General features: G+C 42.7%; 1 protein-coding gene across 1 annotated transcript; it reads left to right on the top strand.

Annotated features, from left to right (window-relative positions):
* Window positions 1-6,186: 6,186 nt before the first annotated feature.
* On the top strand, window positions 6,187-26,288 carry SKP1 (S-phase kinase associated protein 1). Its single transcript, XM_030829121.1, has 6 exons — window positions 6,187-6,364; window positions 9,198-9,294; window positions 15,962-16,035; window positions 22,034-22,177; window positions 24,574-24,714; window positions 25,397-26,288. Exons 2-6 carry the CDS (start codon window positions 9,198-9,200, stop codon window positions 25,430-25,432), a joined length of 492 nt encoding a protein of 163 aa, XP_030684981.1. The 5' UTR covers window positions 6,187-6,364; the 3' UTR covers window positions 25,433-26,288.
* The last annotated feature ends 873 nt before the right edge of the window (window positions 26,289-27,161 follow it).

Genomic DNA, 27,161 nt, shown 5'->3' on the forward strand with positions numbered 1-27,161 from the left:
AGTTTGAGACCAACCTGGGCAACGTGGCAAGACTCCCATCTTTACAAAAAAAAAAAATAGGCTGGGTGCGGTGGCTCATGCCTGTAATCCCAACACTTTGGGAGGCCAAGGCGGGTGGATCACCTGAGGTCTGGAGTTTGAGACCAGCCTGGCCAATAGGGTGAAACCCTGTCTCTACTAAAAATACAAAAATTAGCTGGGCATGGTAGCAGGCGCCTGTAATCTCAGCTACTCAGGAGGCTGAGGCAGGATAATTGCTTGAACCCAGGAGGTGGAGAGGTTGCGGTGAGCTGAGATCATGCCACTGCACTCCAGCCTGGGCAACAAGAGTGAAACTGTCTCAAAAAAAAAAAAATAGCACAAATATACTACAGTGGCGTGCACCTGTAGTCCCAGCTACTCAGGAGGCTGAGGTGGGAGGATTGCTTGAGCCCAGGAGGTCAAGTACAGTGATTGTGTCACTGCACTCCAGGCTGGGCAACAGAGCAAAACCCTGTCTCAAAAAAAAAAAAAAAAAAAAAAAAGAAACAGAAAAAGAAAAAAAACATTTAGCATCCCAAAAACTTCCCTCATCAATACTTGTCACCTGCCAAAGGTAACCATTCTTCTCTCACCACAGATTCGTTATTGCCTAGGGCTTTTTTGGTCTTTATTTAAATGGACTTAATCAATATTCTTGGGTTTAGCTTCTTTTGTTCAACATTGTCCATGAGATCCATCCACATTGTGTATATCAGTAGGTTCTTTTTCATTACTGTTTAATATTCCATTAAGTGAATATACTACAGTTTTTTTTTTCATTTTATAGTTGATAGATTTGTTCTTTCTTGACTCTTATGACTAAAGCTGCTATGAACATTCTTAAACATATCTTTGGTGGACATAAGTGCTTATTTCTCCTGAGTATATATCCAGAATTGGAGTTGCTGGGCCACTGGGTACATGTATGTTTAGTTTTAGTAGATACTGCCAGTTTTCTGAAGTGTGCCAATTTGTACTCCCACCAGCAATGTATGAGAGCTCCGATTGTTCCACATCCTTACTAACACTTGGTATTGTCATTCTTTTAAGTTTAGCCATTCTGGTGACTAAACTCATTGATTTTCACAAAAATCCTGTGATGTGTTGGTATTGTTATAATCCCCACTTTACAGACAAGGGGGCTGGGGCTCAGCGAGGAGAAGCCACTTATCCCAGATCACGCGGGATGTTAGCAGCAAGTGGGTAACAGCAGGTCTGTGTGATTCCTCTGCATCTGTGGCTGCATGATTTTTTTTTTTTTTACTTTTTTTTTTTTTTTTTGAGATAGAGTTTCACTCTGACACCCAGGCTGAGGTGCAGTGGTTCTATCTCGGCTCACTGCAACCTCCACCTCCTGGACTCAGGTGATCTTCCCACCTCAGCCTCCTGAGTAGCTGGGACTACAGGCGCACACCACTACGCCTGGCTAATTTTTGTATTTTTTGTAGAGGCGGGGTTTCGCCATGTTGCCCAGGCTGGTCTCCAACTCCTGGGCTCAAGTGATCTGCCTGCCTTGGCCTCCCAAAGTGCTGAGATTACAGGCATGAGCCACAGCGCCCGGCCTGCATGAAATTTTAAAGTCAGAATATTTGAGTGTGTCAAATAATCTCTTATTTTCCTAGTTACTTTCTACAGTACTTATTTCCATTTGACAGCAGAAATATAATCTGGTCACTTCCTGGCAAATTCAGTCAAGTAAGTGCATGATCACCCAGTCATTCTAGGGAATACTCAGTCGAGTGTTCTGTCCCTCCACTCCTATCCAGGGGCATGGCTACATTCTGTGGAGGTTATGTGGTCATGGCATGGAGTGGGAAGTGAGGGGGTTAAGGTTGTCTGGTCCTTGGTCATCATCATCTTCCTCTACTGCTCAGGGAGGCAGGCAGACTTCACCCCTGCCAATTGTGGGTTGTCGTCTCTGGTTTCTACTGTGCCCACAGATGTCTGCATTCGTGCCATGGTCTCTGGCTTGGACTGTGGCTTTAGTGCTCCCTTTATTATGTTTATTATCCCAGAAGTTCTTTCCTGGTTATCTGCCCCCTCTCAGCAGCTTCATGCTGTTCTAGGGCCTCACGACACATGCTAATGCTTCCTGGGATTCTCACACATTAGGCATGGGCCTGAGATGCTCCCAGTGCTCCCTGCTTAGGCATACCCAGCTGCCGTTTCTACTTGACTGCTACCATACTTTCTCATCATGGAAGATTATTTAGACCTTATCCACAGACAGATTCTCCCCTCTCTCAGAACCTCCAAACCTATCTGGAGTCCTAATCCCTCCCTATCCCTGGGTTGAGGGGACGGGAGAATGAGAGAGAGTCCCTTCTCAGAGACCCACACTAGAAGCTAACAGCATGCAGTGTTCTCCTCCCCACTCCAAGCCTGGCATCATACCTTCTTTCCAACTCTTTCAGCAGAGGAAGGTGAGGCCCAGAGAGGTGAAGTAAGTTACCCAAGATCACGTAACAGAGGCAGGTGGCCTGACTTCAGAGTGGCTATGCTTACCCCTGTATTAGAGGACCAAGACTGAGAGAGTTGACACACAGCAGGATGCAGCCAGGGGACCCTTCACCATGTGGACTGAATACTTCTAGCTTACATGCTGTCCTATGAGATGGAACACATATCTAAGTCCACAGTCTGTCCCATGGATGGGTGCATAAGAAATGGAATGAGAACTGAATTCTGGGCTGCAGAGTCCTGTTTGTTTGTTTGTTTACTTTGAGATGGACTCTTGCTCTGCTGCCCAGGCTGGAGTGTAGTGGCGCAATCTCCGCTCACTGCAGCCTCCACCTCCTGGGTTCAAGCAATTCTTCTGCCTCAGCCTCCTGAGTAGCTGGAATTACAGGCGCCCACCACCATGCCCGGCTAATTTTTTTGTTTTGTTTTGTATTTTTAGTAGAGATGGGGTTTCACCATGTTGGCCAGGCTGGTCTCAAACTCCTGACCTCAAATGATCCTCCTGCCTTGGTCTCCCAAAGTGCTGGGATTACAGGTGTGAGCCACTGCGCCCGGACCAGGGTCCCGTTTTAGATGCACTGACAGGGTTGCTCCTCATAGGAATCCTCCTGTGAATCCTTTACAGCAACGAAGACTCCAATGAAGACTTAAAAAGGGAGATCATTTCTGGAAATGAAATCATCATAAAAACTGGATTTTCCCATCTGGAATATTTGAATCCAAGGCCTTTAGTTTCCCTGGAGGTAGTATGCTGGGAACAGTTGTAAATCAGAAAATGTTCCTGCATTTGAGGAATGGGGCTAAGATTCACTGCCTGGGCTGTGACGGCAGATATGTAGCTGGGGCTGGAGTGATGGCTGGGAAAGTCTCTTTGGTTTTGTTTCCTTCTTCTGTAGGACAAAGGGTTTTGATTGCCCCTTGCTGTGGAGCATGTGGAGTGATTGGATTAAGGGTGGAGCCTCAGCTTCCTCAGGGCCAGCTCTGGAAACATAGGTACCCCTGCTCCTCACACCCACACATGTATCCACACGTACCAAGGGGACTCTGTGGGGGCCAGTCCTTTCTGACCTGGGGTGATCACGATGGATAAATGAATGGAGAAGAGTCACTCCCAACCTGTCCCACAGTGCTACAGCTACCTTGGCCCTCCCAAGTGGAGGTTTGAGAGAAGGTAGGGTTGATCCAGAAAGTATGGCACTAAACTAGTCACCTCTGACGAACACTCTTGGCTCCTTCCTGGCAGTGCTTCACCACTGATACCCTACTACACAGGTTTATGCACTTACTCTGGGCTTGAGGATCAGCTGGAGAACTGGTTTAAAGGGCAGAAAAACCTGCCCCCAGGGAGTTATTAGATTGAAAGTGGACCCAGGAATCTGCATTTTTCTTGAGCCAATTTATTTTTAAAGTTAAAAAATTTGAATATGTAATACATTCATGTGAATTGATACCCAAAAGGTAGAAAGGGCTATAAGGTGAAAGATTATTCTAACCTGTCCCTCAGTGACCTAGTTCCCTTCCTCTGAGGTGACCAATTTCTTGTGTATCTTTCCTGAGATAATCTATATATATAGCACCATATATAAGCAAATGAAATATGTTTTATTTATTTATTTATTTATTTATTTATTTATTTATTTTTGTGACGGAGTCTCGCTCTGTCCCCCAGGCTGGAGTGCAGTGGCGCAATCTCGGCTCACTGCAAGCTCCGCCTCCCGGATTCACGCCATTCTCCTGCCTCAGCCCGCCACCACGCCGGGCTAATTTTTTTGTATTTTTAGTAGAGACAGGGTTTCACCGTGGTCTCCATCTCCTGACCTCGTGATCCGCCCGCCTCGGCCTCCCAAAGTGCTGGGATTACAAGCGTGAGCCACCGCGCCCGGCTGTTTTATTTTTTTGAGACTGGGTCTCACTCTGTCACCCAGGCTGGAGTGCAGTGACACCATCTCGGCTCACTGCAACCTCTGCCTCCTGGGCTCAGGTGATCCTCCCACCTTAACCTCCAGAGTAGCTGGGACTACACACTCAGGCCACCACACCCAGCTAATTTTTGTTTTTTTGTAGAGACGGGGTTTCACCATGTTGCCCAGGCTGGTCTCAAACTCCTGAGTTCAAGTGATCTGCCCACCTCGGCCTCCCAAAGTGCTGAGATTACAGGCATGAGCCTCCACGCCCGGCCCCGAAATCTGTTTTAAAAGCAGGCATTTCTTGGTTATTCTAATAAAGGGGGATCTCAGACATATTTGGAAAAACATATCCCTACTTTTATGCCAGACCCTGTGCTGGGTCCCCGGGCTAGCTGTGTGACCTGACACTGCACAGTCCTGCTTAGAATGCTCAAGGAGAGTTTATAAGGTACCACCTTGTATGCCATAGGCAGGGAGCAAAGGGGCACCAGTGGGCCCTGCCTAGGAGGCCTGAAGCTAGAGCTGCTGAGGGCAGGGCTGGGCTGCAGAGAAAATGTCTGAGAGCTGCAGGCGTTTCATCTTCTGTCATCAGCTGTGGCACCTGGCAGACACTGGATACCATGGCTTGTAGACAAAGACCTGGTAACTCAAGGAGCTGCTTGGCCTTCCTGCCCAGTCCCATCCCAGAGGCACTGTACATCTCTGGTTTCTTCAGGGGGCCCTGTGTGGAAGTATCTTTTGTCCCTGGTGTCAGGGATATCATCACGTGCCTGTTGGCTAGGTGAGCCCGGCGCCCAGTCTCCTAGAATGGGGAGAGTAACGTTCCCGAGCAGAGCAGGGTGGGGCTTTCAGACTACTCCCTTTCCTTTACAGCTGGCTTCATTCCTTCGACCTTATCAAAGCCTTCCTGGGAGCACCCTAGAGAAGAGTTCTGTCCAGGCCGGGCCCTGGCTGCCTGGTTCACGGCCGAATCCCCAGCACCACGCCTCGCACGTCGGGCTCAAAGCATGTTTAGTGAAGGAATGGGTACCTACTGCTAGATGGAGGCCATCTCTCTAGACTTGGGGTTTCCCTGTAACGATGGCTATGTTTGGCATGGAAGCCTCTTTAGAAGTCAATAGTAGGAAATAAGGGCTAACAGCACCTAATTGTGGAGTAAGGTTGAAATCCTAGCTCTGCCACTTAACCGTTCCGAACCTGTCCCCTCACTGCAGAGGCGAAAAGGCTAACACTATTTCACCTCGGAGGGTTACCGTGGAGAATGGAGGCTGGACAAGCTCTATCAGTTCAGTAGTAAAACACACACACACAAGCACCCCCCCCACCCCCACCCCAGGAATGAACACACACACCCGCGCGCGCACACACATACACCTCAGGAATGAACACACGCGCGTACACACACACGCAGCCCCCCAGGAGTGAACACACACACACACACACACACCACACACATACACACGCCCCGTTCTGTTGTTCCCAGGAACACACACAGAGGCGCACACACACGCCCCGTTTTGTTTTTTCCAGGCTTTTTAACCGGGGTCTTTCACTCGGCTTAGGGCACCCCTGCCTGAAAGACCTTTCTGGGCCAGTCGGGGTTCGGCACCCAGTTGACGAGACAGGACGGCGCTTTCAGAGCTGGGGAGAGGCGAAAGCTCTCCCGGCCCCCCAGCCCCCCGACCCCCCGACCCCCCGACCCCCCGGCCAGCCGCCACCGGCAGCTCCTTGCCGCCTCCTGGCCTGGGCCTTCCCCGCCGTCCTCGGCCTGCCGTCAGGCGATCTCGGCGGCCAGCCCAGCCGTTGTGTGACGCCGCGCGCCCCGGGGTCCTCGGCGCCTGCGCCCTCTCCTATAAAGCAGACGCCGCTTCGCGTTGCGACGCTTAGTGGCTTCGTTCTCCGCTTTTCTCTTCCTCTGCTGACGCCTCCCAGCTCTCGTCAGCCTCCCGCCTGCCATCTCCTTAACACCCAACACCGTGAGTAGCCGTCCACTGAGCTGGAAAGGGTCGTGGCGCCCGGATTGCGTGCCGGCTAGCCACACCGCTGCGGTTTGGGCCTGCCCGCGGCGGGCGGTGTCTGGGCCTGGCCTTCTTTCGGGCCCGGTGGATCGCGTTGTCGACCCCGTTCTTCGGGAAACACTATCAGGTCCCGTTCACCCGCCCCACCCCCGACTCAGTGAGGCCTCCTCTGGCCGGGCGTCCTCACGGCGCTCCGTAAGTGTGAGCCGAACCCCAGGCTGGGCCTTCTCTGCACCGGCCGAGCGTCAGCCGGCGCGGAGCTCGGCTGCAAGGCCCAAGCTGCGGCCGGGGGCCTCTCTTGGCCTTAAGCCTGCTGTCCCGGGGACCAGGGCGGGGGTGGCGGCGGGGTTGTGAATGGGGGTCCCTTGGCTGTCGTGAGCGTGGGCGTGTGTCGGTGTCTGGCTTTTGTTGTGATCGGGAGGGAGAGCTGCGATGGTGGTCTGAGGCCGCCCGGTTCTTGGCTCCTATCCTTTCTCCCCCGTGTCTGGCGTCACTAGCTACCGGTCGGTCCTGGCTAACCGTGTGCGGTCGCCGACTTTCTGCACATAGCCGCCTGCTCCTTCTAAATATTTCTTAGCGTTGTTTTGCCATGACTTGGAGTCGTTGAAATAACTATTGTGATAGCAGATACCATCGTCAGAGTGGTGTGACTTGTAGGAGCCTTAGCTGTGTATAACTTAACTCGAGGTGTTTGGCTTTTAAAGAAATAGGACGTCCACCTGCTTTGGTTCACTTTTAATGGAAACTTCACGTTTGGGTTTTAGGGACATGCATTTTTCCATTAGAGCGTGACAATAGAATGTATCTGTGTCGTAGAACAATACCGTCTCCTCCACTGTGCAGTCTAAAAAGCAGTGTCAGAATTTCGGGTCACTTAAAACGCAGGGTTTTTTTTCCCTTTATGATGTGATAGAACCCACTTTATACTGGCCATGGAGAATTATTTACAAGTGCAGGAGCCTTTAGGCCTCTTTCTTTAGAATGGAATTGTTTTGAAAGCATTTCAAATAAATATTTCGTTCATTATTACTTAAAAATTGTGCACTTTATTCTACTGTAACACTAAAACTTATCTTTGAGTTTAGTATTACCAAGTGCATCGAATTACAGATTAGCCGATTGCCCACCTGCTATTTAGTAAGATCTCAACTCCCTTAAGAGTAACCCAATCCACGAACTTGACTATGACTAAGCACTTACCTTGAGTTATTTGAAAGAAATATGAAACGGTCGTCTTGCTTTTAGAGTAATTTTAATCAACTGCATTGTTAGACTTGTGATTCTGCACTGTTCATTTCAGTACTATCTGATATAAAAATTAAATGTTTAAATGTTTTATAATTAAAAATTGGGCTCACGTTAAAATATTTTCTTTTGGAGATACCTTTTATTGTGGTCTTGTCACAGGAAGGGTCCTCTACTCTGCGTTCTTCTCCATTAAGCAGGGACAACTGCATTATTGGCAAGCGCTAAGCAACATGGAGAAGCAGACATGTTTGTGAATCGCAAAGTGAAATCTGATTCTCTCCAACCATGGATGAGTGAGAGTAGGATATTTCAGTGGCTGGTTTTAAAACATGCTTTACTTTTTTGCTTCCTTTGCCTAACAACCTGTTTGCTTCGGGGTTGGGGACAATTGTCTCAGAGAAGCTGAATGAATATTTTAACCGATGTAATGGGTCATAAGTCTTTGAACATGAAATGGGTGTGATGCATGTTTTAAATGCCAAATGATACACTTTTGGGAAAATATATGCGATTTTTAATACAACACACCTAGAAAACTTCAGAGGTGCCATAAGTTGATAGTGACATCACCGGATTATGAATACTTGAGAAGCATGGGCCTTTTAAAAGTTGTATGTGAATTTTAAGAGGCCTTGAATTAATCTGTACCAGGTATTGCTATTCTTTTTGTTATTGTTGTTTTCCTTTTTTGTATGTTTTCTTTTTAAAAGAATTTGAAGATGGTAAAAAATTGTTGGACTTTTAATTTTAAATGCCTTTTTTTTTTGCCAGAATTCAAGACCTTTGAAATTAATTGCTTAACTTTTTATGTAAGATTATATCTTTTTCCTAATGACTCATAATCTGAGTTAATAAATGCATTTTCAGAGCAAGTAATAGGTTATTATTATGGAGATCTTGCCAAGAGATCTCAAAGTTGGTCACTTGGACAGTCAGTACTGAAAGATAAAAAGGGCTCTGAAATGAAGCTTCTAACTGGATTTAGGGAATTGTACTCACATCAGCTTATCTTTAAATCATTTTATTCTCGTGTATATGGTCTTGCATTGCCTCAGACATAAATGAGCATATTCTGATTTACTCTTTGGATCTGAACTCATCTTCACAGGTAGGTCTCACTGTTGGGAAAATTTCTATCTTATTTGGTAGCCTTGTTTGTTTTGGACTGACCTTCCTCAGGTTTGCATGTAGTTAATTGTGGCAGTTAACTGCTCAAATGGAGTCCAGTATTCAGTGGGAGACAAAAGGCAGGCAGAAAGCAAATACAAATATGTATATTTTATTAAATTTATACCGATAGTGAGTTCAGTAAGGCAGGCCTTAAAAGCTTCTGTTCCTAGTAGTTATACTTTGAAAAAAATTTAATAGAAATGCTTGGAGACTAACCTGTGAATAACTACTTACAACAGTGCTTTACAGGGTTATGTATTGTAGGTCCTTAGAACTTTGTGGTCAATAAGTTAGAGCCTTCTGATGGACTGTAGTTGATGAAATGTCATGTAGAACTCTCTTAAATTTTACATTTAATGTACTTTTTTTTTAGATGCCTTCAATTAAGTTGCAGAGTTCTGATGGAGAGATATTTGAAGTTGATGTGGAAATTGCCAAACAATCTGTGACTATTAAGACCATGTTGGAAGGTAAGTTCATTGGAAAACCTGGGTGGGAGGAAATGTGTAATTTGAGATAGTTTGTGAATATCAAATTTATATGAGCAGCAGGCTGTCATAAGGTGCTTGAGAGTATGAAGAGGTAAAGTTTACATTTTTTTCTTTATAACTTACATTTTTCTGATACAGGTCATCCTTTCTGTATTGTCTGAATTAGTGAGGGTTGTTCTCTTATTAAATGGATAAAATCATAAGGTAATAAACATTGAAGTGATTGCCAAGCCTTAGGCAATGGTTAATTTTTGTTCAAGTAAATTTGGATTCATAAGTTCCAGTGATAGAAATTAAAGTCTTTGGAAAAGAGATACCATCCTATAATGGTGGCTGAATAGAACACCTTATTTCAGTGGAGGGAGTGAGCTCTGTGGATTGCTGTGTAGATTTTATTTATTGATTGATTTATTTGAGACAGAGTCTCACTCTTGCCCAGGCTGGAGTGCAGTGGTGCAGTCACGGCTCACTGCAGCCTCAACCTTCCAGGCTCAATCAGTCCTCCCACCTCAGCCTCCCAAATAACTGGGACTACAGGCACGTGCCACCACATCCAGCTGATTTTTTTTGAGATGGATTTTTTGCTCTTGTTGCCCAGCCTGAAGTGCGATGGTGCAGTCTCAGCTCACTGTAACCTCCGTCTGCCTGGTTCAAGCGATTCTCCTGCCTCAGCCTCCCGAGTAGCTGGAATTAGAGGCATGTGCCACCAAGCCCGGCTAATTTTGTATTTTTATTAGAGATGGGGTTTCTCCATGTTGGTCAGGCTGGTCTCGGACTCCTGACCTCAGGTGATCTGCCCGCCTCGGCCTCCGAAAGTGCTGGGATCACAGGCATGAGCCACCGTGCCCTGCCCCAGCTGATTTTTCAATTTTTTTTTTTTTTTTGAGACGGGAGTCTTGCTCTGTTGCCCAGGCTGGTGTGCAAGTGGTGTGATCTCAGCTCACTGCAACCTCTGCCTCCTGGGTTCAAGTGATTCTCCTGCCTTAGCCTCCCGAGTAGCTGGGATTACAGGTGCATGCCACCATGCCTGGCTAATTTTTGTATTTTTTAGTAGAGATGGGGTTTCACCATGTTGGTCAGGCTGGTCTCGATATCCTGACCTTGTGATCCACCCGCCTGAGCCTCCCAAAGTGCTGGGATTACAGGTGTGAGCCACCATGCCCAGCCTAAATGTTTTTATAGAGATGGGATCTCCCTGTGTTACCCTGGCTGTTCTCGTTCTCTTGGACTCAAGCCATCCTCCCACCTTGGCACCCTAAAGTACTGGGAAGAGCCACATTACAGGCATGAGCCACTGTGCCAGGCAGAATTTTTTTTTTTTTTTTTAAACAAGCTTTCTCTTTTGTCTGTTTTGTCATTCCTCTGAAACTGCTGCAAAGTATATATGCAGCATAAGGAAGTGAGTTAGAAAACAGGTCTTGAAACTTTCACTAGTTAATGTGGATCTCTTTTTAGTATTACCAGTGGGGTGATACAAATCAGTGTCTGGAATTGATGAAAAAAACTTAGTAGTATTGAGTGTTCTTTAGTACTTAAATGTCAGAGGTTTTTTATGTAGGGAAGATCAGTAGGTTATAAATACTTAAACAAAGAGAAGGGTTATGTGCCAAGCTTTGGTGCTGGTGAAAAGAAGGTAAGTGAGACATGGCCTTTGCCCTTGAAGAATTTATAAACTAGAAGGGAAGTCAGACACAAACAAGGCAAACTTGTCACATGGGGTAATTAGTGCATTAATAAAGTTGCACACCAAGTGGCGCTGTGGGAACGTCTTGGCTAGTGTTATTCTTCAGTCTTGAAGAGATTGCAGTATGTAGTACTGGTGAGGATATTTCTTTTATTTATTCGTTTTTTTGAGACTGAGTTTTGCTCTTGTTGCCCAGCCTGGGGTGCAGTGGTACGATCTCAGCTCACTGCCACCTCTGCCTCCCGGGTTCAAGCACTTCTGCCTCTGCCTCCCAAGTAGCTGGGATTACAGGCATGTGCCACCATGCCAGGCAAATTTTGTATTTTTAGTAGAGACGAGGTTTCTCCACGTTGGTCAGGCTGGTCTCAAACTCCCAACCTCAGGTGATCCGCCCACCTCAGCCTCCCAGAGTGCTGGAATTATAGGCGTGAGCCACTAAGCCCGGCCGAGGTGATACTTCAACTCTAGTAAAATTAGAATGTTTTGGGAGATCATTCTGAAGTAAAGTAGACAGGGTGTGCTAGGGAAAGTAAAAATATGGTTTTTAGTTGGGGTAGGTTGGAATTGTGGTATTGTAGTTGGTAGAGCTGAAAATGGGTTTGAGAGGAATGGAGAAGAAAACGACTTTGAGTTTAAACCATGTTTGAGATTCCTTCAGAAGATCTACTAGTAGCAGTCTACTAGGTGATTGAGTTTGTGGATATTGGCCCCAGAGTTAGACTGCTAGAGATAAGTAGGCTTGTTTTATATATTGGGTTATGGGAGTTTAACTCTGGAAGACGATGATGTTGGGGCTGGGGTGCTAAGAGTATAGAAGTCAGTAGTAGAGAATTAGTAGAGTAGGATTTTTGGAAGCCAAGGGAAAAGGGGACATTTCTAGGTGACTAGAGTGATTGCCAGATATATATACTGTAGACTGATCCTTAGAATTTCATAGTTAATAAGTTAGAGGACTTCTAGCAGCAGATACTTAGGTGTGGTAGAGGCAGAAGCTGAATTGCAGAGGATGTGTCTTCCGTTTTGTTTTCTAAGTGGGTGACTTCTGTTTTCTGATAAAGGCTTAGAATTCTCTTTAGTAATTGGTACCAATCATGGTGGCCCTTAAAGTCCTGTATTCTGGTAACTTAAGATAACTTCTATTAAGTTGTAAACTCCTTGGTACATCCCACAGTCACTGTTCATCAAGTACTTGTTGAATGAAGAAGTATGTTATGCTTATTAAAAAAAACTGAAAGCAATCCAAGTGTCCCTAAAAGGCAGGTGAGTAAGGTTTTATCCAGAAGATGTAGAAACTGATACCCAAATTGCTGCCTAAATACTTGCTTTGGCATTGAAAGTGTTCTTTATTTTATCTTGGTGCCTGACGCACTAATCTGTTCTGTGCTGCCTCAAAGAAGCATTTGCCAATTTTAAGAACATAGGGCATCTTGAAGACTTACCATGCCAGCTTTGATTGCTGAAGTAAGTGGACCGATAGGCAGTTAGCAACAATTAAATTATTCTTTTACTCCATTGCCTTTAGGAATCAGAAGTGAATGGTTTTATCTTAAGTACCAATGGCTTACATAAGCTTCTAGCCTCTTGAGGACTGGAGTCTTTTGAATTTGGCAACTTTCTGCTTTTCTTGTTTTCCATCTGCAGTATCTCTGGTTGTGGGTTTTATGTGACTTAGAAAACAAAAATAAAGCCTTTTAATCCACAGGACAATCAGAAGTGAGACTCTTGGCACATTTACATGTGGATTGGATGATTAGTTCAGGTCCAGGGTACAGTATCAGGATACAAGTGTCTTTCAGAAGTCCCTGAAACTAAATAGCTTAAAGGAATGACTGTTGCTACTTGTGCATTTAGTCTGAAAGCAAAAAATATTGTATATCCTTAGTTTAAATGCTAGAGGATTTAAAGAGGATTGCTTGAGCCCAGGAGTTCAAAACCAGCCTGGACAATATAGTAAGACCCTGTCTTTACAAAAAATAAAAAATTAGCTTTATGATCCTTTACAGTCATAAAAGCCTTTTTTTTATTTTATTTTTTGAGATGGAGTTTCACTCTTGTTGCCCAGGCTGGAGTGCAGTGGCGCAATCTCGGCTCACTGCAATCTCTGCCTCCTGGGTTCAAGCAATTCTCCTGCCTCAGCCTCCCAAGTAGCTGGGATTACAGGCATGCACCACCACACCCAGCTAATTTTTTTTTTTTTTTTTTTTTTTCTGAGATGGAGTCTCACTCTGTCACCCAGGCTGGAGTGCAGTGGCACAATCTCGGCTCACTGCAACCTTAGCCTCCTGAGTAGCTGGGACTACAGGCGTGTGCCACCACACCCGGTTAGTTTTTTGTATTTTTAGTAGAGACGGATTTTTACCATGTTGGTCAGGCTGGTCTCGAACTCCTGACCTCATGATCCGTCTGAATCTGCCTCCCAAAGTGCTGGGATTACAGGCGTGAGCCACCATGCCTGGCCAATTTTTTTGCATTTTTAGTAGAAATGGGGTTTCACCATGTTAGCCAGGCTGGTCTCGAACTCCTGACCTCAGGTGATCTGCCTGCCTCGGCCTCCCAAAGTGCTGGGATTACATGCGTGAGCCACTGCACTTGGCCAAAGCCTTATTTTTAATGTGAGTTAAGCCTCGTTCCAAATTACATTTGGATCTAAACAAGCTGGTCTTCTGTATGTTTCCTCTAATATCTTAGTTCTCAAGATAAAAGTATTTTACGTTTTATAACTGCTTTCTCTCACCTGATTAAAAAGATTTCATACTTGTTCAGGAAAGACATAAGCGACTTGTTCCACATAGAGCTTTACATGAGACATTGTCATTTTACAGTTTCACTCTAAGCTGAGATAGGATCAGGGATAGGCACTGGTGGGAGGGAGAAGAGAGGGGAGATGAGTGAATCCATCCATGCAAGAGAACATGAATTATTTTTGAATCTACTCTCATCTTTACCACTCCACTGGAACTGCTTATAAAGCTCAGTGAACCCCATGTCATCAAGTGCATTGTCTGTTTTCAGTTTTTATCTAGACCTGTTGACATCATTTGATGCTTGATTATTCCCCTCTTCACTTGGTTCCCAAAATTCCACTTACTACTTAACTTACACTCTTCTGTCTTCCAGTCTTTAAAGCCTGCAGTTCCCCAGGGCTTCATCCTTGGACCTCTTCAATATATCTATTCACATCCATTTGCTTGATCATAGTCTCATAGCATTATAAACTAACTATACAGCAGTTCCCAAACTTACCTACAGTTCTGATTTCTTCTCTTGATTTCTGGACTTGAATATACAACTGCCTTTGGATATCTAATATTTTACATTTATGAAAACCAGAGCTCTTGATCCTCTCTTCCTAAAAATAATAGTTCCTCTGACAGCCTTCCCCTTATCAATTGGTGGCAACTTCATCCTTTTCATGCCATAAACCCTAGTGTACCCTGACTCTTCACATTCTACTTGCCATCTGTTGGCAAATTCTATTGTCTCTACCTTCAAAATGCAGACGGAATTAGGTCACTTCTTACCACCTCCTTAGCTACAAACCTTGTCCAGGCTATCATCATGTGCCTGGATTATTGATAGCCCCATAATTGTGTCCCTTAACCTATGTTATTTAACTTCGTTACACATAATATTGTTAACTGTTCCTCGTATATCCTGTTGGAAAAAAGTGTATTTCTATTTTTATTCGGGTAATTTTCTTTTTTAACCTAGTTTAAAAACTTCAATCTTAAGATCATACCATTATGTTTGGAGCTCCCTGCCTTGTTTTTGTCAGTGGCTGCATGATTTGTTTTGTGCCTGTGTGTGTGTGTGTATGTGTGTGTGTATTTTTAGTATTTTTAGTGTGTATATGTATACACATCTGTGGGTTTCAGATTTGAATAGATTGAGATTTTAATACCTGTAATAGTTTTCATTATTTTACTTTTTAAAATACAGTTCATCTGGAGAATTTGATATAAAGGGTAAGGAAAAGGTCCATCTTTAATTTTTTCAGATGGCTACCCAGTCATTCAAGCCCAACTTACTAAATCACTTTTCCTGCCAATTAAGAACTTCTTTTATGTAATATTCCTTTATTTGTGTACTCACACAAGTTTATATAGTTTTGGGTGGTTTCGTGGACTCCATCGTTAGGAGCCACTAATTTTTAAATGCTCCTAAGAGAGCTGTTCTAAGTAAAGTCCTTTTTATATTCTTTCAGACATGTCTTATAAGTTACAGTCGTCCCTTGGTATCCATGGGGGACTGGTTTCAGGACACCCCTGTGGATACCAAAATCCACCAATACTCAAGTCCCTTATAATAAAACAGTGTAGTATTGGCATATAACATATGCACATCACCTTGTATACTTAAAATCCTCTCTAGATGGCTGAGCGCGGTGGCTCACGCCTGTAATCCAAGCACTTTGGGAGGCTGAGGCGGGCGATCACAAGATCAGGAGATTGAGACCATCCTGGCTAACATGGTGAAACTCCGTCTCTACTAAAAAATACAAAAAATTAGCCAGATGTGGTGGCGGGCGCCTGTAGTCCCAGCTACTTGGGAGGCTGAGGCAGGAGAATGGTGTGAACCCGGGAGGCAGAGCTTGCAGTGAGCAGAGATTGCGCCACTGCACTCCAGCCTGGGCAACAGAGCAAGACTCTGTCACACACACACACACACACAAAAAAACCCTCTCTAGATTACTTACAATACCGAATACAGTGTAAATGCTATGCAAATGGTTTTTATACTGTATTGTTTAGGGAGTAATGACAGGGAAACAGGTCTACATGTTTAGTGCAGACACAGCCATCCATTTTTTTTTTTCCGATATGTTCAACTGGGGTTGGTTGAATCCACAGATGTAGAACTCATGGATATGGGGGGCTGACTCGTATGTTTTGAGACATAGCCTGGTTGGTATAAGTATTATAATGGAATTAGGAAATAGAAACTTTCTTCTGGTTTTCTTAGATTTGGGAATGGATGATGAGGGAGATGATGACCCAGTTCCTCTACCAAATGTGAATGCAGCAATATTAAAAAAGGTAAGGTCTTTGGAGAGTTTACGTTTATTCTGCTTAATATATAACACTAATTGATTAAGTAATTCAACAATCTATGTTAGAATTTTATAATTTACTGCTTAAAATTACATTTAAATTTGAATGTTCTTAAACACTTACTTGAGTGATGTTTCTATGTTCTTAAAATATACAGAAAAAAGTTCTGTCTGCTTTCTTGCCACAGTTGACTATTGTCATTTATTGGGCATCTGTACTGTGTCTACCTATGCAAACACTTCTCTAGGAATGATGATCTACATGTAGAATATCTGGATCGCAGGTTGGCTTATATACCTAAATTTTGATAGATATTGTTAAATAGTCTTCTGTAAAGATACCACTTCTAGAGCATGGTGGAATTGAATCGTGACTGTCTTTCTTAGATTTATAATTTTGAAATGGCTAAAGTCAAAATAAAGGAATATGTAACACTTTGTTCCCCATTTCTGTCCTTATCTATTCCAGTCCCCTTGCAGGTAGCAATTTATCCTTTTAGTATTTTGTAATACAGGTATTAACAAGTAAGTATATTTTTTTCCACATTCTTTTTTTTTTTTTTTTTGAGACCAGAGTCTTGCTCTGTCGCCAAGTTGGAGGGTAGTGGCGTGATCTCGGCTCACTGCAACCTCTGCCTCCTGGGTTCAAGTGATTCTCCTGTCTCAGCCCCCTGAGTAGCTGGGACTACAGGCACACAGCACCACGCCCAGCTAATTTTTGTATTTTTAGTAGAGACAGGGTTTCACCATGTTGGCCAGGATGGTTTTGATCTCTTGACCTCATGATCTGCCCACCTTGGCCTCCCAAAGTGCTGGGATTACAGGCGTGAGCCACTGCACCCAGCATTTTTCCTCATTCTTAAGGTAGCAAACTATACATTTCTATGGGTTTTTTTCCATATAACAAAATGAAAGGTGATATGTCTATGTTAGTTAATACATAGCATCTTTTTTTTTTTTTTTTTTTTTTTTTTTTTTGAGATGTAGTCTCGCCCTGTCGCCCAGGCTGGAGTGCAGTGGTGTGATCTCAGCTCACTGCAGCCTCTGCCTTCTGGGTTCAAGTAATTTTCCCTGCTTCAGCCTCCCGAATAGCTGGGATTACAGACGCCCACCACCACACTGGCTAATTTTTATATTAGACAGGTTTTCACCATGTTGGCCAGGCTGGTCTCCAACTCCTGACCTCAGGCAATCTCCCTGCCTTGGCCTCCCAAAGTGCTGGGATTACAGGTGGAGCCACCATGCCCGGCTAACCTGAATTTTTTTGTGTGTGTTTGTTTTTTGATCTCACTCTGTTGCCCAGGCTGGAGAGCAGTAGCACAATCTCGGCTCACTGCAGCCTCCACCTTCTGGGTTCAAGCAATTCTCCTGCCTCAGCCTCCCAAGTAGCTGGGATTACAGGCACTCGCCACCATGCCTGACTAATTTTTGTATTTTTTAGTAGAGATGGGGTTTCACACCATGTTGGTCAGGCTGGTCTTGAATTCCCGACCTTGTGATCTGCCCACCTTGGCCTCCCAAAGTGCTGGGATTACAGGCATGAGCCACTGCACCTGGCATTTTTTTTTTTTTTTTTTTTTTTTAAGACACTCCGTCGCCCGGGCTGGAGTGCAGTGGCACAATCTCAGCTCACTGCAACCTCTGCCTCTTGGGTTCAAGCGATTCTCCCGCCTCATCCTCTCGAGTAGCTAGGATTACAGGCACCTGCTACCATGCCCAGCTAATTAATATTTTTGTAGAGACAGGGGTTTCACCATGTTGGCCATGCTGGTCTTGAACTCCTTACCTCAGGTGATCTGCCTCCTTTGGCCTCCCAAAGTGTGAATGTTTTCACATGTGTTACTGGCCGTTTACATTTTCTGCATTGTCTGTTTTCATTTCTCTATTTTCCTAATGGTCTTAGAAAAACAGTGATAAAATATACATAACATTGATCATTTTCACTTTTTGAAAGTGCACCATTCAGTGACATTAATTACATTCACAGTGTTGTGCAGCTATCACCACTAAGCATTTTCAGAACTTTATCATCCCACACTGAAATTCTGTACCCATTAAACTGTAACTTCCTATTTCGGTACACCCTCCCCCCTCAAAAAAAAATTCCCCTAGGTAAACACTATTCTACCTTCTGTATCTGAATTTAGCTGTCCTGGGCACATAATATATGGAATCATACAATATTAGTCCTTTTGTATCTGGCTTATTTCACTTAGCATAATATTTTTAAGGTTCATCCATGATGTTGTCTAATGGGCTTAAAAAATTGTGGTAAAATACACATAACAAAATTTACCACCTTAACCATTTTTAAGTGACAATTCAGTGGTATTATCTAATAGGCTTTTTACAGGAACTCTTTAAAAGTTTCTACCAGTTTGCTTATGTTAATTCATGTTACGATTTAGAGGCTTTATCTAGTTAGATCTCATTCTTTACGACTTCTGAATATGTCTTGCAATTAACATATTCTATTTTATACTAATGAAAAATGTTTCTGAAAGGATCTTTGCTTGTAGTCAAATGCCAGGTACATTCAAAATGCCATCCAAAAGCTGGGGGGTATAGCAGTGAACCAAAGAGACAAAATCTCTGCCCTTATGGAGTTTACGACCTGAAGGGGTGGGGAAACATGCAACATAAGAAATACATCAAATGGAAAAACTATGGAGAATAAAGAAGGGAATGGGGAATTTAAAGGGGTGAGTAGGTGAACAGTTAGCTGTTTTTAAAATAAAGATGGTCAGGAGATGTCTTACTGAGAAGATCATCTTTTTTTTTTTTTTTTTTTTTTTTCCTTGAGATGGGGTTTTGCTCTTGCCCAGCCTGGAGTACAGTGGCACAACTTTGGCTCACTGCAGCCTCTGCCTCCGGGGTTCAAGCAATTCTCCTGCTTCAGCCTCAGTAGCTGGGATTACAGGCGCGTGCCACCACGCCCAGCTAATTTTTTGTATTTTGAGTAGAGATGGGGTTTCACCATGTTGGCCAGGCTGGTCTCGAACTCCGGACCTCAGGTGATCCGCCCGCCTCACCCTCTCAAAGTGCTGGGATTACAGGCGTGAGTCACTGTGCCTGGCCGAAGATAATCTTTTAAACAAAGACATGAATATGTGGGGGAAAAGAATTCTGGGATTTGGGAGCAAGTACAGTGACCTTAAGACAAGAGCATGCCCTGCTTTTTTAGGAAAGGCAAGGAGTTTAATGGAAGCTAGAGCAAGAAGGAGGTAGATAAGGTTAGAGTTAAAGGGTTGGGTGATGTAGGGCCACTTCTGAGAATGAGAAGTGTTTGGTTTTTGGGGTTTTTTTTTGTTTTTTTGGTTTGTTTGAGATAGGGCCTCACTGTGTTGCCTAGGCTAGAGTGCAGTGGTGCAGTCATGGGTCACTGCACCTTCTACCTCGCAGGTTCAGGTGATCTTCTTACCTCAGCCTCCCGAGTAGCTGGAACTACAGGCACATGCCACCACACTTGGCTAATTTTTGTATTTTTTGTAGAGATGGAGTTTCACCATGTTGCCCAGGCTGGTCTGGAACTCCTGGGCTCAAGCGATCTGTCTCCTTTGGCCTCCCAGAGTGCTGGGATTATAGGTGTGAGCCACCATACCCAGCCAAGAAGTTTTTTTTTTTTTTTAAGCCTATTTGTATTGAATATATATCATATTTTGAAGGATAATTACATGATGCCAAAACTATGAAAGTGTACAATAAAATCTCCTTTCCCTGTGTCTTATCTGATTGGAAACTGCTCCCCCCACAAAGTAATGTGGCATTTTTTTGTTTTTCTTTTTTGCTGGTACTACCCGTTGTGAACCTAGGCATTAGTTTCTTACATATCCTTTTAAGAGTTTTTTATTTTTAAATTTTTATTTTTTGTTAGTAGTGGTGGTGATTTTTTTTTTTTTTTTTGACAGAATCTCACTCTCTTGCTCAGGCTGGAGTGTAGTGGCATGATCATGGCTCACTACAGCCTCAACCTCCTGGGCTCAAGTGATTCTCTTGTCTCAACCTTCTGAGTAGCTGGGACCATAGGTGTGCACCACCAGTCCTATCTCATTTTTGTATTTTTCACAGAGACAGGGTTTCACCATGTTACCCAGGCTGGTCTCGAACTTCTGGGCTCAAGTAAGTCACCCACCTCGGCCTCCCAAAGTGCTAGGATTACAGGTGTGAGCCACAGTACCCAGCCTATTATTATTATTATCATCATTTTTTATAGAGACGGGGTCTCTCTGTATTGCCCAGGCTAGTCTTGAACTTCTGGCCTTAAGCAGTCCTGCCTCAGCTTTCCAAAGTGCTGAGATTACAAGTATGAACCACTGTGCCCAGGTTTAGAGTTTTTAAAATGCCTGGATAAGCAAATATTAATTGACATTTTTTTATTTTCTTATATAGTTGGAATACTTCTTAAGAAGCTATTATTTATTTCATTAAAAACCCTTAGCCGGGTGCGATGGCTCACGCCTGTAATCCCAGCACTTTGGGAAGCTGAGGCAGGTGGATCATCTGAGGTCAGGAGTTTGAGACCAGCCTGGCCAACTAAAAATAAAATTAGCTGGGCGTTGTGGCAGGCACCTATAATCCCAGCTACTCAGGAGGCTGAGGCAGGAGAATCGCTTGAACCCAGGAGGTGGAGGTTGCAGTGAGCCAAGATAGCGCCATTGCACTCCAGCCTGGGCAACAAGAGTGAAACTCCGTCTCAAAATTAAAACAAAAACAAACACCTTTTGCTGGCCAGGCACGGTGGCTCATAGCTGTAATCCCAACACTTTGGGAGGGCAAGGTGGGTGAATTGCTTGAGTTCAGGAGTTTGCAACATGATGAAACCTTATCTCTACAAAAACAAAATACAAAAATGAGCCAGGCATGGTGGCATGCACCTGTAGTTCCAGCTACTCGGGAGGCTGAGGTGGGAGGATCGCTTAAGCACAGGAGGTCGAGTGAGCCATGATCGTGGCACTGCATTCCAGCCTGGGTGACACAGTGAGACCTTGTCTCAAAAACAACCCTTTGCTTGGCTTTTCCTTATTGAAATTGTTCTTTCTTTTTTTTTTGTATCCTGGCAATATAATTTCTTGGCTCTGCCATTTTCTCTCAGCATTGTTTATTCCTCCAGCGTTTTGCTATGAAAAAGTTTTAGCCATACAGAAAAATTGAAAGAATTACACAGTAGACAGCCATGTAGCCACGGCCTAGATTGTACAACTGAAAACACTTTCAGTATTGATTTTGGTCTTTACACTGCTATGTATAGTCTAGGTAATCAGCTTCCTGAAACTTTATGAAGTAATTATTCTCCTATTAAGGGAATTTGGGGGCTTTTCCTGCTTCGTTCCTACACCAAATAATCTTACACATGTGTCTGAGGTATTTGGGATTTCTTGGTTACAATATATGTACATATTCAGCTTTTCTGAGGAGTGCTGGATTAGCTTTCAAAGGGGTTATACCAATTTATACTCTCTAGAAGAGTTTGTGTTTCATTTCCACTATTGCCCCACAATTAGTATCAGTTTCTTGATTTTTTTCAATCTGGAGAAGTATCTGTAGTGTTAGTTTGCTTCTAGTAAAGTTGAGCGTTCCTTATGTTTGGCTATTCAGATTTCATTTATTGGCTGTACGTATCATTAACCCATTTCTCTATAATGAGTTTTGAAAGGTTTTATATTCTTTCAGCTAATCATTGTTGTACATATTGCAGGTATCTTCCAGTCATTGTCCTGTCTAACTTTTCTTTTTGCGTAGAAGCTTTTTAATATAGTCAAGTACAGTACTTTGTCCGCATGGCTTACCTTTATCTAATAAGATCTTCTCCCTTCTAGGGTTATAACGATTCGTCAAGCTTCGTTTTTGTTTTTCAAGCTTGGCTGTTAATGGCTCAAGTCAACCTCTAGCTAGTTATTATTCCAGTATAGGGAAAAGTTGTCCCAGCAGTGGAATGAGTACCTTGTGACAAAGTGCCACAGAGGAATGAACTTTTGTTGTTGTAGGTCATTCAGTGGTGCACCCACCACAAGGATGACCCTCCTCCTCCTGAAGATGATGAGAACAAAGAAAAGCGAACAGATGATATCCCTGTTTGGGACCAAGAATTCCTGAAAGTTGACCAAGGAACACTTTTTGAACTCATTCTGGTAAGTTTTTAACGTGTGAGATAGCTCAGAGCCTTTAAACACTTCTTATAGATTTAAAATTTGCTAACTTCATTGACACTGAATTTTAATACTCTCCAAATTCAAATGTAACGCCATATTTAAATCCACATGTCAGTAACACACTAAATGTAAATGGTCTAAACACAGTTAAAAGGCAGAAATTACCAGATCAGAAAAGCAAGCTTAGCTATGCTGTCTGTAAGAAACCCACTTGAAATATATAGACACAACTAGGTTTAAAGAATGGAAGAAGATACAGTATACTAACACGAATCAAAAGAAAGCTGGAGTGACTATATTAAAATAGGTTTGGAGGCAAAGAATATTACTAGGGTTAAAGAGGATTATTTCATATTGATAAGGGGATCAGTTTTTTAAAAAGACATAACAATTTATAAATGTTTATCTACGTAGAAGCAGAACTTCCAAGAAGTGAAACAAAACCCAGTAGAACTCGAAGTCCACAAAGTGACAATCATAGAGATTTCAGCACCTCTCTCAATTAATATAACTAGACAGAAATCAGGATAACTTGATATAACACTATTGACCAAATTGTCTTAATGGACATTTATAAAATATTATATATATATATATTTTTGAGACAGAGTTTCACTCTTGTCACACAGGCTGGGGTGCGGTGGCATGATTTTGGCTCACTGCAACCTCCACCTCCCAGGTTCAAGCGATTCTCCTGCCTCAGCCTCCTGAGTAGCTGAGATTACAGGCATGAGCCACCACACCCAGCTAAGTTTTTGTATTTTTAGTAGAGATGGGGTTTCACCATGTTGGCCAGGATGGTCTTGAACTCCTGACCTCAGGTGATCCACCTGCCTAGGCCTCCCAAAAGTGTTGAGATTACAGGCATGAGCCACCGTGCCAGGCCTAAAACATTATATGTAATGATAGCAGAATACATATTCTTTTCAAGTGTATATTACCAAGATAGATCATGTTCTGGGCCATAAAACAAGTCTCAGCCGGGCACGGTGGCTCATGCCTGCGATCCCAACACTTTGGGAGGGCAGGGCGGGTGGATCACTTGAGGCTAGGAGTTCGAGACCAGCCTGGCCAGCATGATGAAACCCCATCTCTACTAAAAATACAAAAATTAGGCCAGGCATGGTGGCTCACGCCTGTAATCCCAGTACTTTGGGAGGCCGAGGTGGGTGGATCATGAGGTCAGGAAATCGAGACCATCCTGGCTAACATGGTGAAACCCCGTCTCTACTAAAAATACAAAAAATTAGCCGGGCGTGGTGGCAGGCACCTGTAGTCTCAGCTACTCGGGAGGCCGAGGCAAGAAAAATGGCGTGAACCTGGGAGGTGGAGCTTGCAGTGAGCTGATATCGCACCACTGCCCTCCAGCCTGGGCGACAGAGCGAGACTCCGTCTCAAAAAAAAAAAAAAAAAAAAATTAGCTGGGTGAAGTGGCACCCACCTGTAATCCCAGCTACTTGGTAGACTGAGGCAAGAGAATCGGCTGAACCTGGGAGGTAGAGATTGCAGTGAGCCGAAATCACGCCACTGAATTCCAGCCTGGGTGACAGAGTGAGATGGTGTCTTTAAAAAAAAAAGTCTTTATCCTAAAAGGATTCAGGTCATACAAAGTATGTCTTCTGACTGCAATGGAATTAGAAATCACAAACAGAAAGGTATCTGGAAGAATCTGCAACTACTTTTAAACTAACACATTTGCAAGTAACCTATGGGTCAGAGAAGAAATAAAGTATTTTGAGCTGAGTGGAAGTAAAACACATGAAAAATCTGTGAGATGCAGCTAAAGAAGTACTTAGAGGGAAATTGATGGAATGAAATACCTATATTATTAGAAAAGAAGAAAAGTTTCAAATCGGTGATCTAAGCGTCCACCTTAAGAAACTAGTAAAAGATGAAATTAAATACAAAGTAAACAGAAGAATGAGAATATTAAAGGGCAGAAATCAATGAAATAGGAAACAGGTAAACAATAAAGTCAGTGAAACCAAAACCTGTTTTTTAAAATGAGATCAATAAAGTGTAGTGCTATAACTGCTTACATTTGAACTCTTTAAGTGTGGACAAATATTTTTGCCAAGACCTGATGTGGCATTTGTGTGCATGTGTACACACATACACAACAGTAGTGGCCATTATTTCACATTTGAGCTAGTATAGTTTGGTTAAGGAAGCAGAGGATTCAGCATTATAGAGGTATAACAAAGAAGGTCACATAAAAGTCTTTCACAGAAGAACTTATGAGTGATTTATTCTTCTCCCTTTAATTTCTTAAAATTAGCATTTTAAGCTTTATTAGATATGGAGTGTCAGTCATTAACTTGGATTTAGTTTAACACATCAAGTATGCTTTAAGGAAAACAACTGTCTCTTTACAGGCTGCAAACTACTTAGACATCAAAGGTTTGCTTGATGTTACATGCAAGACTGTTGCCAATATGATCAAGGGGAAAACTCCTGAGGAGATTCGCAAGACCTTCAATATCAAAAATGACTTTACTGAAGAGGAGGAAGCCCAGGTATGTAGCACACAGTTTTGTCTTTGATCACATGCTCTTAAAAAGGGACTAACACCTATAACATGCCAGGAAAAGAGGTGACTGTATCAAGTAGTCTTGATACTTTAGGGATAATATGTACTTTATGTGTCTTAAACATACTCTTACTGTCCTGTCTTTATGAATCTGAACACTTAGATGATACTGCATTTTAAGCATAAGAACAATTAGTTTTCAATGAGAAGAGCTCTTGTTAACGTATTAACAGTTACTAGTTTTGGCACCTGCAACTTTCTGTATAGACCATACATATCTGACTTCAGAAAAGCAGGCCCTAGAGAGACGTGTGTGCTAGGGTACTTTAGAGCAACTTAATGAGGGGAGGAAATGAAAGAATAGATCAGAATGATTTCGTTGACATGACTACAGACTGAAATAATGTGAATGAATTAACTGAATTTGCTCTGTCAACTTTAGTAAATTGTCCATTGCCTTTGCTTTGTTGATAATTTCAGCAGGGCAGAATAAAAACCATGGGAGGCAAAGAAAGGAAATCCGGAAATATAGTCTTAACCTGGTGTTCTAATTTTCCATCTGTTCTTCTGACTCAACTCACTGGCTATTGATGAATCAGTAGGTAGTATTTATAAGTCTTAGAAAGACTACTCAAGTTAAGGTATTTCCCTATATCCATCTCTTTTAGGTACGCAAAGAGAACCAGTGGTGTGAAGAGAAGTGAAATGTGCCTGACACTGTAACACTGTAAGGATTGTTCCAAATACTAGTTGCACTGCTCTGTTTATAATTGTTAATATTAGACAAACAGTAGACAAATGCAGCAGCAAGTCAATTGTATTAGCAGAATATTGTCCTCATTGCATGTGTAGTTTGAGTACAGATTCCAAACCTATGGCCGAGTTTCTTCTAGTATGATCGAAAGTTTCTTTTTTCTTTGCTCTGAATAAAACTGAACTGTGGGTTCTCTATAAGTGGCATTTTGGGCTTTCCCTCTTTTTTGTAAAGCAATGTCTGCCTAGTTTATTGTCCAGTTAACTTTAGTGACCTTTGAAAAGTTGGCATTGTAAATAAAACAACTTGCAAAAAAGTTTTCTGGAATAGAATTAACAAAATATTATCTTTATTCATGAGTTGGAAACTGGAAAAAGGCTTCTTGAAGTAAATGTTCTGAGTGGAGTTACTAGGATGTCTTCCAGCCCCCTGCAGTCAAGGAGTACCACTATATTGATTAGCCTGTATGTAGCAGGGCTCCCTTCATTGCATCTGAGGACTTGTTTTCTTTTTCTTTAATTTTATCTTTAATCCTCTTCATTTTAAATGTATTGCCTAGAGACTCAGTTACTACCCAGTTTGTGGTTTTTTTGGGAGAAATGTAACTGGACAGTTTGTTAGCTTTTCAATTAAAAAGACACTTAACCCATGTGGGATGTCATCTTTTTATAATTAGTGTTCCCATGTGGAGAAAATTATTCACACTACTTGCATGTAAAAAATAATTTAACATTAAAATACGTGGTAAAACCCAGAAAGCATCCATCATGAATGCAAGATACTTTCAATAAAAAGTAAGTTATATAGTAGGTAGTTAAGTTTGCTTTTGTGGACTTAAATGTGTGTCTTCACTTAAATGGGTTGAATGTGTATGTATTTCTTCAGCTTGAAAAGACTTAGTTTATATCCTACCTCACTGGAGGCTGCTGACATAACCATAACTTCTGTCCCTTCTAATTGTCATTTATATGCTTAACTGTAGCTAGTACTTTAATTCTTAACACAAAATTACTCTGCCATTGTTTCCAGCTTCCCTCCTACAATAGAATGAAGTTTTTTTGATGGCTTGAGATGGCTCACAAATTTTGATTTTTTTTTCTTCCTTGTGCTCCCTTCTTTTCTCCTTCCTTTTCCAGTTAACATCTATATTCACATGTAATATTGTTTTCTCTTCACATTCACTGAGTTGTTCAGGCTTAGATCATCCCTTGACAGTAGTTTGCCTTCATCTCACCTTTCATTTGTCCCAAATTCACCGTATTTAATAAAGTCTCATATGTTGTCTCACTTAATTCCAATTTGTTGTCTGTACCAGAGATAGGAAACTATAACGTCTGGGTCAAATCAGGCCCGTAGCCTGTTTTTGTAGTCTTTGAGCTAAAAATGGTTTTTACGTTGTAAAGAGTTATTTAAAATACACACACACATACACACACTTCTCTCTCTCTCTCTCTCTCTCTCTCACACACACACACACACACACCTCTCTCTCACCAGAAACTGTATTTGACCAAAAAGCCTAACACACACTTGTCTCTCTCTCTCTCTCTCACCAGAAACTGTATTTGACCAAAAAGCCTAACACACACTTCTCTCTCTCTGTCTCTCTCTCACCAGAAACTGTATTTGACCAAAAAGCCTAACATATTTTACTATCTGGCATTTTACAGAAAATGTTT

Source organism: Nomascus leucogenys, chromosome 2 (assembly GCF_006542625.1).
Source record: "Nomascus leucogenys isolate Asia chromosome 2, Asia_NLE_v1, whole genome shotgun sequence".
Classification (NCBI taxonomy): domain Eukaryota; kingdom Metazoa; phylum Chordata; class Mammalia; order Primates; family Hylobatidae; genus Nomascus; species Nomascus leucogenys.